This window comes from Sarcophilus harrisii, chromosome 2, assembly GCF_902635505.1.
Source record: "Sarcophilus harrisii chromosome 2, mSarHar1.11, whole genome shotgun sequence".
NCBI lineage: Eukaryota > Metazoa > Chordata > Mammalia > Dasyuromorphia > Dasyuridae > Sarcophilus > Sarcophilus harrisii.
Window position 1 is genome coordinate 660,948,448 of NC_045427.1, and position 15,682 is coordinate 660,964,129.

Genomic DNA, 15,682 nt, shown 5'->3' on the forward strand with positions numbered 1-15,682 from the left:
TCGAGGGAGGGGAGGCCGGAGGAGCCTGACGCTGGGGAAAAGCTGCCTAGCGGAGGCGCCTCCGAAAAGAGCGCCTGAAGGCCCAGCTCTGGGCTCGGTCCCAAAAGGGCTGATGGGAGGCGGCCCACCTTCCCCCGGATTCCGCGTAGACCGAGTCTGCCCAGTGCGGGGCCCCTCAGGCTGCCAGCCTGGCGCGCGCCCAGCACAGACTCCTGGGGGGCAGAGGAAGGCTGGGGAGAGAGAACCAGGAAGCTGTGGCAAGATCCGTGGGGTCGCCCCCTGCCCAGTATGAGGGAGCCCAGTGACACGGGCCGAGGAGGGCTCGAGGGGCAGCAGGACCTCCTCCTCTCTGGTTCTGATTCGGCGTTCTTGTATGGGGGGATTTCGGAGGGCTGTCATCTGCCTGTCGGTCTCTGTCTGTCTGCCTGTCTGCCTGTGTGTTGGTCAGTCAACCTGTCTCCTCTGCCTGTGTATGTCTGCCTGTCTGTCTGCCTATCGGTCTCTGTCAGCCTGTCTCTCTGTCAGCCTGTGTGTTTGTGTCTCTGTCTACCTGTCTGTCTGCCTGCCTGCCTGCCTGTCTGCCTGCCTGTCTGCCTGCCTGTCTGTTTACCTGCCTACTTATCTGTCTGTCTGCCTGTCAGCTTGTCTCTCTGTCTGCCTGTGTGTTTGTCTCTGTCTGTCTCTCTTGTCTGTCAGCCTGTCTCTGTGTCTGTCTGTCTCTGTGTCTGCGTGTTTGTCTCTCTGTCTCTGTCTCTGTCAGCCTGTCTCTCTGTCTGCCTGCGTGTTTGTCTCTCTCTGTTTGTCAGCCTGTCTCTCTGTCAGTCTGTCTCTGTCTGCCTGTGTGTTTGTCTCTGTCTCTCTGTCTGTCAGCCTGTCTCTCTGTCTGTCTGTCTCTGTCTGCCTGTGTGTTTGTCTCTGTCTCTCTGTCTGTCAGCCTGTCTCTCTGTCTGTCTGTCTCTGTGTCTGCCTGCATGTCTGTCTCTCTGTCAGCCTCTCTGTTTACTTGTCTGTCGGTCTATCCCCTCAGTCTCTCAGGGTTTCCTTCTCTCTCTCCTCTCTCCTTTGGTCTGTCGGCTTCTGAATCGGGTCTGCGTCAAGGACGGAGCCCAGGGCGCCTGGGGGGGGGGGGGGGGGAAGGGGGGAGGCAGAGTCCACACAGCGGGGGTCCCGCCAGGGGCGGGGCCCCGGGACAGAGACGGGGAGTGACTAGGAAAGGGCCGATCCGGAACCCACAGAACCCCAGCCATCCCCCGGCCCAGCGCCCCTGCCCCAACCGTCCCACAGACAGTGAGGAGGCTCAGAGGGTTTCATAACTTATTCTGTAAAAAATATATACATCCCACGTACATCTCGGCTGGACAGCGCGCGCCACGGCGCCAGCCACGCGCGACAGACAAGTGACCATCGGACACGCTCGGTGACACACGAACCTGCTGAGGCCGTCGGGAGGGGGCCGGGCGGGGAAGGGGCGACCGAGCCAGTCCTGGGGGAGGCGGGGCGGGGGCGGGCGGCCCCTCCCTCCCTCCCCCCCGAGCCGCGCCCCTCACAAAGCGTCCGAGCCGTTGCTGCACGGGCTGACCAGCGCCAAGTTTGTGGATTTGTGCTTTTTCAACAAGCGCGTGATTTTCTCGTCGTCCGAGTTGGGGTCCAGCGGCTTGTTGTATTCGTCGTCGTCCTCGTTGTCGGAGCTCTCCTTGAGCTTCTCGGTCTCCGTGTCGTGCTTCTTTTTGGCCGACGCCATCTCGGCCGCGTGCCGCTTTCGCCACTTGGTCCGCCGGTTCTGGAACCACACCTGGGCCGAGACAGAAGGACACGTGGGCGGGGGGCCAGGGCAAGGCTGGAGAAAGGCGGGCGGGGGGGGGGGCAAGAGACGACTGAGACCCTACACACACGCACAGTCACACACACGCACAGGCACAGTCACACACACACAATCACACGCAGCCACAAATACGCAGTCACACACACACACACTCACACACACGCACACACTCACACGCAGTCGCACACACGCACACACACACGCAGTCACACACACGCACACACGTGAGCGCGGGGTCTGGTCGCCTTTCTCACGGAGACTTGAGGGTTTTATCGCTACCAGCCCTCACGCTAATGCTCACTAGAGTAATTTGCCCAACGAGAGTTCCCTCTTCCCGGCCACCGGAAGGCGCTCCCCCTTCCTCCCCAGAACCGGCCTCCCCGCCGAGCCGTCCTGCGAAATTCGCCCACTCGCCAACTCCTTGGGCAAGCCGACAGGGCTCGGCGCCCCCCGGGGGGGGGGGGGGCGGGGACGGGAGGAGGAGCGTTCCTGGGTCACCAGGTAGCGCGGGTAACACAAGCGAGCCCGCGGCCTGGGACCGAGGCAGCCGGGCGGAGGGGGAACCTTACTTGATCCCAGGGTATTCCAGAGTTCTTTTTAAAACAATAACTTTAAGAGAAGACGAGGGAGGGGGCAAAGGCCGACGGAACAGGAAAGGCAGGGAAAGCGTCCTCCCCCATCTCCTCCTTAAAGCCCCGCCCGCAACTTCCCAGGGCCGGGAAAACCCGCGTCGGCCGGCCCGCGGGGGCCTTGCACTTGGACCGTGGGAGTGCACAAGCCCTAGTCGTGCTCCCCGACCCCCGCCCTGCGGCGCTCGCCCAAATCACTGAAATGAGAAAAGGGAACTCGGGCCCGAGGAGACCTTCCTTGGCCCAACTGGACCCACTTCAACCTTCAGCCGGAACTGCCGGCGTCGGGCAGCAAGGAGGGGCAGGAAAGGCGGGGGCCACACTGCGGCCGAAGTGGGCCCACGATTGACAATTCGGGGGACACTGACTGGGGACCGGATTCGGAGAGAGAAACCCCGCTATGAGAGAAAGAGAGAAAGAGAAAGAGAGAGAGAGAGAGAGAGAGAGAGAGACAGAGAGAGAGACAGAGAGAGAGACAGAGACAGAGAGACAGAGACAGAGACAGAGACATACAGGGACAGACAGAGACAGAGAGAGATAGAGTCCTAGAAATTTGAACAGAAAAGAAAGTCTTGGGAGGAAGAAACCCCAGGGCTAAGCAGTCCGTCAGTCAGTCGGCCAGTATTTCCCGAGCTGGATGTGTCCAGCACCGTGCTGAGCCTCGGGCGGGGTGTCCACACGCAGCCAGTCCGCACAGGCACGAGCGTGGTCCCAGAGAAATAAGGCGCCCGGCAGCTGGGTGCAGGGCAGGCAGCTGGAGCTCAGTTTCGGAGTGGAGAAATGCGAACACATTCTCGAAGAAACGGACCGCGGCCCAGCCAATGCACGGGGCGGTTAATGCAAATTAAATGTGGACCAGCAAGTACATCCCCAGAGAAAGAGAGCCGCAGGCGAGAGACAGGAACAGGATGAGAGACGGAAAAAAGAGCCAGCGGACTTCCCACCGCACGGGAAAAAGAGCGGACTTCCGACCGAACGGGGAAAGGAGCGGACTTCCGACCGAACGGGGAAAGGAGCGGACTTCCGACCGAACGGGGAAAGGAGCGGACTTCCGACCGAACGGGGAAAGGAGCGGACTTCCGACCGAACGGGGAAAGGAGCGGACTTCCCACCGCACAGGAAAAAGAGCGGACTTCCGACCGAACGTTTATGTTCTTGGAAAAACAGACAATTCCATTCAGCGAGCCTGCACTCTGGAATAATACAATTTACATGCGGACAGGCAAGTGTGCTCTCAGAGAAACAGAACCGTGCGAGAGACACACAGAGACAGAGACTGACAGAAAAGAGACAGCACACTTTGAACAGGAACATTTATGTTCTTGGAGGTAGAGATAATGACATCCCGTGAATCCACACTCTGGAATAATATAATCTACATGCGGACAGGCAAGGATGCTCTCAGAGAAACAGAAGCGTGTGAGAGACACGGAGACAAAGAGAGACTCACAGAAAAGAGACACAGATTGTCGATGTGGACATTTCTATTCTTGGAGAAATAAACAATACAATCCAGGGGATCTACACTCTCAAATAATATAATTTAAATCTGGAGAGACAAGCGTCTTCTCCAAAAAACAGGATCTAATGTGTGGCGGAGACAAACGGATAGACACGGAGAGACAGGCATAGGAGGAGGGAGGGACACAGAACATTTTCAGTGTGGACATTAACGTTCTTGGAGAAATGGTCCACAATCCGGGAGAGCCACGCGCATAGAAATGTGAGCAGGAAAGCTTATTCTCGGGACAGGGGCAGAGACAATAATCACCAACAGGAACTAAGTTCTTAGAGAAGTCCGTCCTCTGTCAGCCACAAACACTAGCACATTCAGAGAGCTGATCTGCTTGACACGGAGCCGGAAAATATGTTCTGGGAGAAATACTCTCAATGGACATGCAGATGGACCTTACTGGGACACACACACACACACACACACACACACACACACAATTAAAATGCGGATCGAGAAGCAGGTTCTCAAGAAAATGCAATCCAATATTAGATATGGCCAGAGAGCGAAAGGAAAATATACTCTAAATGCAGACAGGAAAATAAGTTTTTTAAAGAAATAGATGCGATTGTTCTACACACACGCGTACACACACACACACACACACACACACACACACACACTTAAAATCTGGATCGAGAACTAGATTCTCAAGAAAATGGAATCCAATATTAGACATGACCAGAGAGCAAAAGGAAAATATACTCTAAATGCAGACAGGAAAATATGTTTTTTAAAGAAATAGGTGCGATTGTTCTACACACACACACACACACACACACACACACACACACACAATTAAAATGCGGATCGAGAAGTAGGTTTACAAGAAAATGGAAGCCAATATTAGACATGCCCAGAGATCGAAGGGAAAATATACTCTAAATGCAGACGGGAAAGTATGTTTTTTAAAAGAAATAAATGCGATTGTTCTACACACACACACACACACACACACACACACACAAGCACACGTGCACACACACACAATTAAAATGTGAATCGAGAAGTAGGTTCTCAAGAAAATGGAAGCCAATATTAGACATGCCCAGAGATCGAAGGGAAAACATACTCTAAATGCAGACAGGAAAGTATGTTTAAAAAAAAAAAATTTTTTTTTTTAAAAGAAATAGATGCGACTGTTCCACACACACACGCTCCAACCACATAATTTGAATGACCAGAAAGTTTTTTTTCAGTTTATGAAATTGCTAAACATACACACAGGGAAACATGATTTAACATCAACTACTTGAAATGGGAACTCGGCTGAGTTTGGAGCAATAAAGCCTGCAGTGTGGCCCCTACTCGATTCCCCGTCAGCTGATCCCGCCCGAAGGGACCTTTTACGTCCCGCGTTTTGGGGGCCCGGGCTCTCGAGGAAAGCCGCGCTAACCCGCGGAGCTCGCGTTTGGATTTTAGCCGAGTTTCGGCGAGACTCAGCGAAGATCCGGAGCCCTCTGTGGCCCGCTCTGTGCCCGAAGCAAAAACACTCCCTTTGGGGGGGTTAGTTCTTTTGTTTCTCCCCGCCCCCCTCGCGGGAGGCCTGGGCTCGCGATCTCGTGGCTACATCCACTCACGGACGTAAACGGGGAGAGGAGAGTCAGCGGCCTCGCCTCCACCGATCCTGACGGGGCCCAAACGTACTGGTCCCCACTAAAAAGGATTTTTGGAGAAAAAATCCTGCTCAAAAAGCAGGGGCGAACTGGCGTCCCGGCGGGAGGAGGGCACCCGTTAGTGACAGCCGCGCACACACGGAGCGCGATTTCATTTTGTGGGTTCTTGGGATTTCGCTCCCTGCCCGTCCCCTCCCCCGTCGTCGCCCGGACACTGCACCCGTGGGGCGCGCGCGCACACACGCACCCGTCTCGGGGTCCCTCGCCCCAACTCGCCGTAGCCACGTCTCTACTTAAGACGGAGTCTTCTTTGGGGGCATTCCCTAGAAGCACTAGCGGCCGCTAAGAGCGCCCGACTTGACCTAAGGCAGCCCAGGAAGAGCTCCCAAAGGAAGCCGAAACTCCCTGGGGATTCGCAGCCCTCTGCGCTTCTCTGCTCGCACGAACTGTGTGCTCCTTTCTCCGGGCGGGCCCACGGTCTCCCCGCTCGGATCTCTGCCCCAGGGGCGGGCGCCCCCCAGCCCCGGCTCACCTTCACTTGGCTCTCGGTCATGCCCAGCGAGTAGGCGAGTCTGGCCCTCTCGGGGCCCGCCAGGTACTTGGTCTGCTCAAAGGTCTTCTCCAGGGCAAAGATCTGCTGACCCGAGAAGGTGGGTCGCGAATGTTTCTTCTTGCCGTCCTTGTCCAGCGCCAGGCCGCCCTGAGCTGCGGGGAGGGGTGACAAAAGCACGGTGGATGCTCGGGCTCCTGCCCGCACGGCCCCTCTCCTCCCGCCCCGCCGCCGGGGCTCAGGCCTGGCTCAGAGTGGCCGGAACGCCCGGCCTCCTGCCAGGCTGAAGGCCGGCGCGGATCTGGGCACGGAGGCCGGCCGAGAGGAGCCCGAGAGCCGGGAGGAGCCCGAGAGCCGGGACCGCCCGGCGGGCAAGCGGGCGGGCAGGGACTTCGGGAGCTAGCCGGCCGGGGACGGCGGGGGCCGAACGCCGGCCTCCCGCTCTCAGCCCTGTCCCCAGACCCCCCAGGCCATGCACATGCACGTAGAGGCAGCCGGGACACCACTTCCCGGGGCTCAGTTTCGTTGTCCCCGCCGCAGGCAGAGTCGGTCTGCCAGCCCACCCAGCCGGTAGCAAAGGCCAGGCTCGGCTCCTACGGCCCGAGGAGGCGGACGGACTTGCTCCCTGCTTGCACCAAGGGGGGACTGCTGGGCAGAGCTTCCAGAGGGGACGGAAGTTCCCTCCCCGGGAGACCGCGAACTTAACAGGATTCGCGGGACACGGAGTAAAATTGTTCCTGGAATGGAGCTCTGGCTTCTGAGTGATTGCGTGTGCATGGTGTGTGTGTGTGTGTGTGTGTGTGTGTGTGTACCTTGCAAAGTCCCTGGAACTTCAGAAAACACAACGATCTGGTGGCTCAGGAGTAACTAAGACTCCTCTTCCACAAAAGGGAAACGGAGTTTAAAAGGGTCCCTGGACTTTGCCCCCAGCCCCGCGGGCCGTCCCCGGCCGGGGTTGAGGTGGAGGCTGCGCTGGGCCGAGCTCCCGCCGGATCCCGCTCGCGCCGCCTTTCTCCCCGGCCCCCGCCCGCCCCCGCTTCCCCCAGCCCTCTCCCCTCCCGGCAGGCCGCACTTACTGGGGCACGCGATCCGCGGGTCCCTCCACGGGGAGCTCTGCATGACTCCGGGCCAGAAGATAGGAGGGCGGCCTGGAAGCTCGGCGAGGGGCTTGGGGTACCTGGAGGCGGCGGCCGCCGCGGCCGCGGCGGGGTTGAAGTACATGCCGGCCGACGTGGCCAGCCCGCCGATCCTCGGCAGGCCGCCCAGGAGGTTGCTGCTGGCGCCCACGGGCCGGCCCAGGATGTCGCTGATGCCGTGCGGAGTGCCGAGGGGCATCTGGGCGCCGAGGCCGCTCAGGGCAGGGGCCTTGAAGGTGGACGGGTTCTGCAAAGCGTAGGGGAACAGCGACGTCTTCATCTCGGCCATGTTATGGAGAGCAGCCAGAGGCGTGCTGCTCAGCACGAAGGCGCTCTGCCGCGGGTTCGCATCCATGGGCCCCACCGCTAACATTGGTCACCATCAATGGCGAGGGAGCGGGCCCAGAGGCGCCCCTGCCCGCTCGCCGGGCCGCCCGCTCCCTCGAGCCGCCGCCCAGGCTGAGCCGGCCCGGCTTCGATCGAACGCCCCGGGGAAAGAGGGCTCTACCGCCGCATAAACCCGCGGCGCCCCGAGTGCCCGCGGCAAAAGTTCGGCTGCCAGCGGGGCCCCACACACGCAAAGCTCTCCGCGGAGGATGGGAGCGGACTGCCGCGCGGCCGGACACACGAGCGGATACGCGGCCGGCTGGCAGGCCGGGCCGCTCGCAAAGCTCCGCGCACCGGGCTTGGCCAAGCCTCGGGGGCCGCCCCTAGCGGCCGGGCGCCCGGGGAAATCCAACAGCAGAGCCGGGGTGCGGGCGGCCGTTGCCCGGGGCCGGAGGGTGGGAGTGGCGGCCTCAGAGAGCCGGCCGGCCGCAGCGAAGGAGAGAAGGCGGCCGATCTCCCGCGAGGCTCCGGGCGCTGTCCGCGAGCTCCTCCTCGCTCTGCTCCCTCTTTCTGCAGCCTCGCCTTCTGGCGTCCCCGCGTCCCTGCCTGTCTCTCTGCCTCCTGGCTGGCCGAACAGCTCGGAGCTGAGCGGCGCGCGCCGCTGGAGGCGCTGATAACCGTCCGGCCACCTGCGCGGCGCGCGCCCTGATTGGCCGGACCTCGCCCGGGGCCGGCACCCATTGGCCGAGGCGCCAGGCCAGCGCCCACTTTGCATGCGCGTCACGGGCTGGGCCCCTCCACGAGGTGAGACGGGGAGGGCTGGCCGCCAGGTGCCCCCGGCCGGGACCGTAAATCGGCCGCCGTTGGGGCTCGGCGCAGCTCCAGCCCTCCCGACTCGGGCCGTTTGGCTGGGCCCACGCTGGACGCAGAACTCGGAACCACGGCCAGAGCGTCTTTGCTCTTGGGAGCTTGGGAGCCGGCGGGTTTCTAGAGCCAGGAGCCGGAACCTGCAGGTTCCAGAAAACAAAAGTGTCCATCGGGCCGGTGAAAAGCGGGAGATGGAGACACGGGGAGCAGAGGGGCGATGGGACAGGAGGGGCACCGGGGGGAGGGGAGGTAGACCAGAGGGAAGGGCAGGGAGAATGGGCCACACACGCCGGGAGCCGAGGGGGGCAGGGGCCACTGGAGGATGAAATACTGGGCCGCGCGACAAGGAGTCGGGCCACGCAGCCAAGCCGTGGATCTCCTCCTGTGCTGAGGGAAAAGGGCCGCGATCCCGGAAGCTCTCCCGGAGATGCTACGAAAGGTGGCGGGGAGCGGCTCGGGGAGGGACTCGGGACAGTTCAGCTCAGGCCGGGCCAGGTTCCTGGAGCCCTGACCTCGATCCCCTCCGAGGCGGAAGCGCGAGGAGGAGCGGAGGCTGGCACCGTGTGCGCTGCTCCCCCAGCCGCTGGCCGGCTGGCCTTGGGAGATGTCTGCCATCCCCGAGTGGCCGCAGGCCCTGAGCTTTCCCGAGGGCTGGGCCCAAAGAAGGGACCGACGAAGATCTTCTCTGGCGGACCTAGAACGGGCACTTTCCGGGTTTTCTCCACAAACCTGAGCTCTGGCGGCCAGGGTGCGCCTGGGCCCCTGCGGGCCTGCCCTCCTCCGCAGGCGGGCCCTAAGCACCGGGAGCCCACGGCCCGTGAATTTTCCAAGTGGGGCCCAGGCCGGAGACCTGCCTGCTGTCAGTCTCGGTCTGGATGCTCGAGGTGACGTCGGCCCCTTCCCCCTGCCAGGTTAATTCCGAAGATGGTGGAGAGCCCGCCTTGGGGAATGGAAACAACCTCCCATTCTCTGGGGGTCGAGACCGGAAATTTCCCCGAAGGAGCCCTAGTGACTCTCGCAGCTGGGCCCTGGCAGGACTTGTGCAAGAAGTCCTCCCTCCCCGACCGTCCCGACATCCCAAGGCCCCGGGGCCTTGCGGCATCGGGCAGGCTGGCCAGGGCCAGGGAAAGTCCTGGCAAAACAAACGCCTCCGACCTCTGCTCAGACGGGAGGGGGAGGGGAGGGACCACAGGCAGGGGCAAGGAAGAGAGAGGGAGAGGCAGCGCCGAAGCCTCTGCCCTGGCCTCGGCCCAGGCCCTTCCCTGAGCAAAAGCCGAGCAAAAGGGGCCGAAGGACGAGTCAGTGCGATGCAAGAGACATTGCGACTCTGCTGGGGTCCGGGAGCTGGGGAAAGTGGGGAGGCTGCCCCACCGGGAGCTCGGTCCCACAGCCGATGGGGCGGCTCTGGAAATTGCCGACCCACAAATACAGATTAAGCGCCTACTATGTGCCAGGTACTTAACGGCCAGGCGCGTTCTCCCCTGACCTCCTTCGGAGGGACCTAGGAGTGGGGGACGGCTCTTGCTTGCTTGGCTTGGGGACTGTGGGCCTCCCACCGCTGAGCCGCTGCCTGCACCTTGCAGCCAGCCCTCCTCCCTCGCTCCTGAGCCCTGCCATCCTGCAGGGGCCCGGGCCTCCTGACTGTGCCTTCCAACTGGTGGAAGCACCTGGCGGAGGCCGGGAGAAGAAACCGTGCGACCTGGGGGATGTGCCCGATCTCCAGGCCGGCTCCCAGGCCAGCACCAGCCACTGTACCCGCTGCCGAGGGGCGGTCCGCCATACATCCGTATGTGCGCAGGCAGTGTGCCCGGAAGCGCGTTCGGGTCCTTGTGTACACATCCAAGTTGTTCGCTGTACCCAGGCTTCGGGAGCACCTCACCGTTCCCTGTGTGCACGTAGGGGTGAATCTATACATACATATATATATGAGACAGAGATAGAGACAGAGACAGAGACAGACAGAGACAGAGACAGAAAACAAAACAGACAGAGGCAGAGGAGAATATGAGGCCCGAGGGAAAAGAACTAGAGGGACGGCGCTCTCCCTGTGGCTGCTGCACTGGTGCCTTGCTCAGATCCTCTCCCCTAAGTCCCCCAAACCTTCCGAGGGCCGGGTGGGGCCGAGAGTGAAGAAGGGGCCCTCGGGAGGGGCTCGGAGAGACCTTGGCTCACGAATGAGGTTCGTTCGGTGTCCGGGAAGCCCCGGCTTTAGAAACAGGGTGGGGATGTTTCTCCTCAGCCCTGCGCTTTCTCTCCACCAGGAGCTATAAGAAATGGAGGCCAGCCCCCTCCCCCCTTCTGAGTTTCCCTGAAATGTGCCCAGCCTCTTCGGGAGGCAGGAAGGGATTGTGAGGAAGCCAGGGTTTGGGGACCGCGGGAAGGGAGCTGGTGGAGGCCGGGTGGAAGTTAGACCGGGCGTGGGAGGCATCCTATGGCATCCAGGCCTGGCGGGAGGGCGCGGCGGGGACCTGGCTGTGCCGCAGGGCTTCTTCCAGCGCCGTCTGGGGTAGAATAGCCCCGCGGCTTGCGCGCCAGCCCGGGGCTGTGGATTGGAAACGCGTTTGGCTGGGGGGGGGGGTCTGGGGGGGAAGGGCCGCTCCTGAGGGAACAGATGTGTATACCGCTTCCGCCCAGGTTCCGTGTGAGCGGCCCGGCCAGCTCGCTCTGCAGCTCCTTCCCAGAGGCCTGTGGGCCGGGGGCGGCGCGGCCGCGCGTGGCCCTCCGCCTGGCTTGGAGCAGGACGCCGAGTGGAGGTGGGATTCCCTCCTGGGCCCGGGTCTGCGGCCCTTCGGCTGCTGGAGTGGCGCGGCCCCCGAACGGGGGGAGATCAGCCCGGGCCGCCCTCTCTGCCCCCCTGCCCTTAAACCTGCGCCTGGCGCTTAGGTCAATAAATGTTTATTCCCCGCCTGACTGGGAGAACGGCTGGCGTAGCTCTTCCCCACTCGCCACTCCCTCCCTCAAAGCACCCCGCGCCAGGCGGGGCCGCCGCTTGCAGCTCCTGCCCCTTGCCGGGAGCGTCGAACTTGGGGTAGAGAGGCCCCGGGAGGGAGGCGCTGCAGCTTTGGGGGGTCATTGGAACAGAGGCTGTGCTGGACCAGAGGCAGGGCGCCCACGGGGTGGCCCGTCCCTGCAGAACGGAGCCAGGGCTCGAGGCCCCGACTTCGCCGCCAAAAAGCGAGCGGGGGGCGGGGGGGGGGGGGAACGGAGCGCGGCCTGCGGCCCCACCTCGGAGGCGGCGGCTTCTCCAGGCTGTCCTTAGATCCAGGCTCTGCAGAGAGGCGGGCGGGGAAAGGTAGGGGGTGCGTTCGGAATTGGGTGCCCCAGCCCTTTCCCGCATCCCTCCCTCTCTTGCTTCCTTTGTCTCTTCCTGCCCCGAGCCCACACTCAGTGCCTCTAGGAAGAGCTGCGGTCAGAAGCCTGGAGCCCGACCACCACGCACGCCGCCCCCGCGGGTCCCGCCTTGAACTGGCTGCTCCCGGAGCCCCTCCGACGTGCGCTGGCGTGCGCAGACATACACACACCCACGTGGGCGCGCCCACAGGGGTACACGCACACGGGCTCACACACGGGAGCGCACCCACTGGGCACACCCGCCCCACGCGGGTACACCCACGCAGACACACCATCCCCACACTGCACACATGCACACCGGTTCAAACTCACGGGCACCCACATATGGGTACACACACGAGCCACCCACGGGCACACCCTCCCCACTCGGGTACACCCACGAGACACACCGCCCACCCATGGGCACACGCGCACACTGGTTGAAACCCACGGCGTACAAGCGCACGTTAGCCCACCTGCAGAGCAGCCGGCAGGAGTCACTTCCTCGGAGGCTCTTCAGCGCTGCCCCCAGGGGGCAGAGACCCGCCATCACCTGCTCCAGTGATTTTCCAAGTCCGGCTCCCTGATCTCTAGCAGGTGACAGACCTCCCCCTTGTCAGCTCAGTCTAACTTTCACCGCCCGCGGCCGACTTTCACTCTTAGCTCCGGAAACTGCTTTGTCATTGAAAAGATGTAAACTAAACGGAGCGTCCCTTTGAGCCAGCAGGGCCGTTACCAGGACTGGGATCCAAGGAAATCAGAGGAGGGAAAAGGACCGAAGTGTGCAAAGAGGCTTGTAGCGGCTCCGGGGCAGCAAAGGAGAAGGAGTGGGCGCCCATCACGGGGACGGCTGGACAAGCGGGAGCACATCAAGGTAACGGGATGTCACCGCTCCGTAAAAAATGATGGACAGGCTGATTATAGAAAGGCCTCGAACGATTTACACGAACTGCTGCTGAGGGAAACGAGCACAACCGGGAATACTTTGTGCACAGAAACAGCCAGGATGTGCAGTAACCCCCCAGGAAAGATTCTTCTCAGCGCCTCAGCGATCCAAGGCAGTCCCGACAGACTTTGCACAGAAAATGCCTTTTACATCCAGAAAAAGAGCTAAGGAGACTGGATGTAAATCAACACATGCTGTGGTCACTTCTTTTTTTCTGGGGGTTTTTTTTTTTCCTCTCTCCTATGGTTTTTCCCTTTTGCTCTGATTTTTCTCTCCCAATATCATTCATAAAGTAATGTGTAATAAAAATAAACTTACTACAATACCAAAAAAAAAAAAAAAAAGACACATCCTTTCTCCATACTTTTGTCTTGGTCTCTGCTGTCTATTTGTCTGTATGTCTCTCCCATATCCACACAATGCCCAGGCCCTCCAGAGGCCTAGGTGGCCACGACAGAGTTCAAGACAGTTCCTGTGGTCATTCTAACCTCCTTGGACTGTTTGTCCAGACTATTTTCACAACCTATCAGAGAGGAAAAAGGGCTCATCTTCTATCTCCTTGGCCTGATAACCTAGCTTGGGGGGGGGGGGTGATAATCTATCTTGGGGAAGGGGGGGGAGATATTACTTCTCTATGAAGGCTCCATATAAATACTAGCTTTTCATTTATTTCATTGCTATTGCTATCAGGCAACCTCCCAAGAAGAGGCAAGCTCAACATATCCAAAGCAGTTACCATCACCTTTTCCCCTAACACTATTCCCCTTCCAGATTATTATATATATATATATTTTTTTTTACAATTTCCAATAAATCACTCTCTTTTCTTCCTTTCTTTCTTTTTTCTTTCTTTCTTCTTTTCCTTCTTCTCTTTCTTTCTTCCTTCTTTTCCTTCCTTCTCTCTCTCTCTCTCTCTCTCTCTCTCTCTGCAATTACCCCTCTAGCAAATTGCTTTTCTCTTTTTTTTTATTTGATCATCTTCCTTAAGAGAAAATAAAATTAGGCTTCCCCTTCAAACAGTGCTCATATTTATCACTTTAGTATTTTTGTTTTGTTTTTCATCTTTCCATTTTTGTTGATCTTTGCTGGTCACCATTTATATATCGTGGAGGTTTGAGTTAATGTTCCTTTTCCAGTTTTTTTTAGTCATATACCCTTTGATTTGTCGTTTTTATCTTTCACTAATGAGAATGTTTAGGGATAGACATTTGGGGTCATCCCCAAAGTTTCACCTGCTTTCTCATCGTGATCATTTCCTGAATGAAATTCCCCATCGTTTCAATGGTTCTTTAATGTGCTCTAGCGCTCTGTAGGACAGAATGAGTCTTTACTTTCATCTCAACACTCCCTTTAAATGTCTGTTGAGTGTGCTTGTTATTGCATTCTGCTCAGCAACAACGGATACTTTTTAATATTTGTTTCCCCCATTTTCAGTACATATTCACGGTTTTTTCTTATGTCTATTCTTTTCTATTCTTAATTGAGTAATTGCCAGCAAGCTATCCCTCCCCAGACCCCATCTGGTGTGTTCCCCTAGTGGTATTTACCCAGTCCATGTCTTCCCAACATTATTAATTACTATTAGCTTTTTCAAAAGAATATTTCTCGAAAAGGTATAGTAAGTACCAGGCAGCTAAGTGGTGCCATGGTGCACAGAGCGCCAGATCTGGAGTCAGGAAGACCTGAATTCAAATCCAGCCTCAGACACTTACTGGCTGTCTGATCCTGGGCAAGTCACTTAACCCTGCTTGCCTCAGTTTCCCCATGCATAAAATGAGCTGGAGAAGAAAATGACAAAGTGCTCTTTTATATCTTTATCCCCCCACAGAGGGGGTCACCAGAGTCAGACATGACTGAACAACATATGAGGCACTGAAGTATGATGTTCCCTCCCTCTCCCACACACAAACACACCCAAGCCTGGCTGCACTCTCCCTTTCCACCCTCCTGGTCCAAGTGGTACAGGGGGCTGGTACTCCCCTTCCCTGCCCTGGGATGAGGAGCTTCCTGGACCTTTCTCTTTCTCTTTTCCCTGAGGTTCTGGGTGCTCCGGGGCTGACCCACAAGGCGCTCCTGGGTTGGCTCCTCGCTAAGCCAGGAGACGCGTGGCTGCTCTGGTGGCTGCTTCTGCTGTGGCTGCTCCTGACTCAGAAGGATTCCAGGGGCTCTCCATCTCAGCAGCCGTCACGCTGCCCCAGCACCAGATACTCGTCAATTAAGGTCTGGAAAGAAAGACGGGAGACTCCAGAGACAGAAGCACTGAGACATGGGCCCCTGCTGGGGCTGGGGAGACGTGGGCCCCAAGGGAGGGAGGGAGAGAGCCTCTGCTCAGAAGCTCTGCCTGCACTAACCAGCAGGAGGTTAGGGCTCGGGGCCCGATGGAAGCAGTCGCAGGATACCTGCTCCAAAGTGAGGCTGGGCTGGGGCAGGACCCCCTGCCCATCCTGGGACCAGGCTTCCCAAGCTGCCGGGCCGGGCCCACTGTGAAGGTTCCCGGCACCGGGTCTTTGTTGGCTGCTTTCCCCTGGGGTTAAACCCCAACTTAACGTGTCTCCTCATCCTCTCTCTCCCCTTGGAGCCATTTCTCTCAAGCTGCTCTTCTGCCACTTTCCAGATTTCCCAGCATTCTCAGGGTGGGCAGGTCCGTGAGGGTGTGTGCGCCTGACCCCCCCCCCCCCCCCCCCCCCCCCCCCCCCCCCCCCCCCCCCCCCCCCCCCCCCCCCCCCCGCCCCAGGTACAAGATCCCATTCATGAGACCCGCAGCCTCACCTCTCAGGGCTGGTGGCTGGGAATGCCCCGGGTTCTGGGGGCCGTGTGCCTCCCCCCCAGGGTCCTCTGGTCTCCTGATCCTCCTGCCTGGAGAGCCCAGTTTGGGGAGCGAGACCTCCCCCACCTCCACATCAAGGATCCGCCAGCTGGGCGCTCTCCACCCGGTGCCGGTTTTGT

The 15,682-nt window shown here is 59.5% G+C and overlaps 1 protein-coding gene across 1 annotated transcript; it reads right to left on the bottom strand.

The window, feature by feature from the left end:
• Positions 1–1,302: 1,302 nt before the first annotated feature.
• On the bottom strand, positions 1,303–8,231 carry NKX6-2 (NK6 homeobox 2). Its single transcript, XM_031957073.1, has 3 exons — positions 7,207–8,231; positions 6,113–6,285; positions 1,303–1,792 (listed from the first exon to the last, which is right to left on the bottom strand). Exons 1-3 carry the CDS (start codon positions 7,637–7,639, stop codon positions 1,544–1,546), a joined length of 855 nt encoding a protein of 284 aa, XP_031812933.1. The 5' UTR covers positions 7,640–8,231; the 3' UTR covers positions 1,303–1,543.
• Between the last annotated feature and the right edge of the window lie 7,451 nt (positions 8,232–15,682).

Excerpts from the sequence above, each read along its gene's own strand:
- NKX6-2 (XM_031957073.1), bottom strand. The coding sequence starts at position 7,639 with ATGTTAGCGGTGGGGCCCATGGATGCGAACCCGCGGCAGAGCGCCTTC. Across the intron at positions 6,286-7,206 it reads CCCGCGGATCGCGTGCCCCA|CTCAGGGCGGCCTGGCGCTG; the intron begins GTAAGTGCGGCC and ends CCCTCCCCGCAG. Across the intron at positions 1,793-6,112 it reads TGACCGAGAGCCAAGTGAAG|GTGTGGTTCCAGAACCGGCG; the intron begins GTGAGCCGGGGC and ends GTCTCGGCCCAG.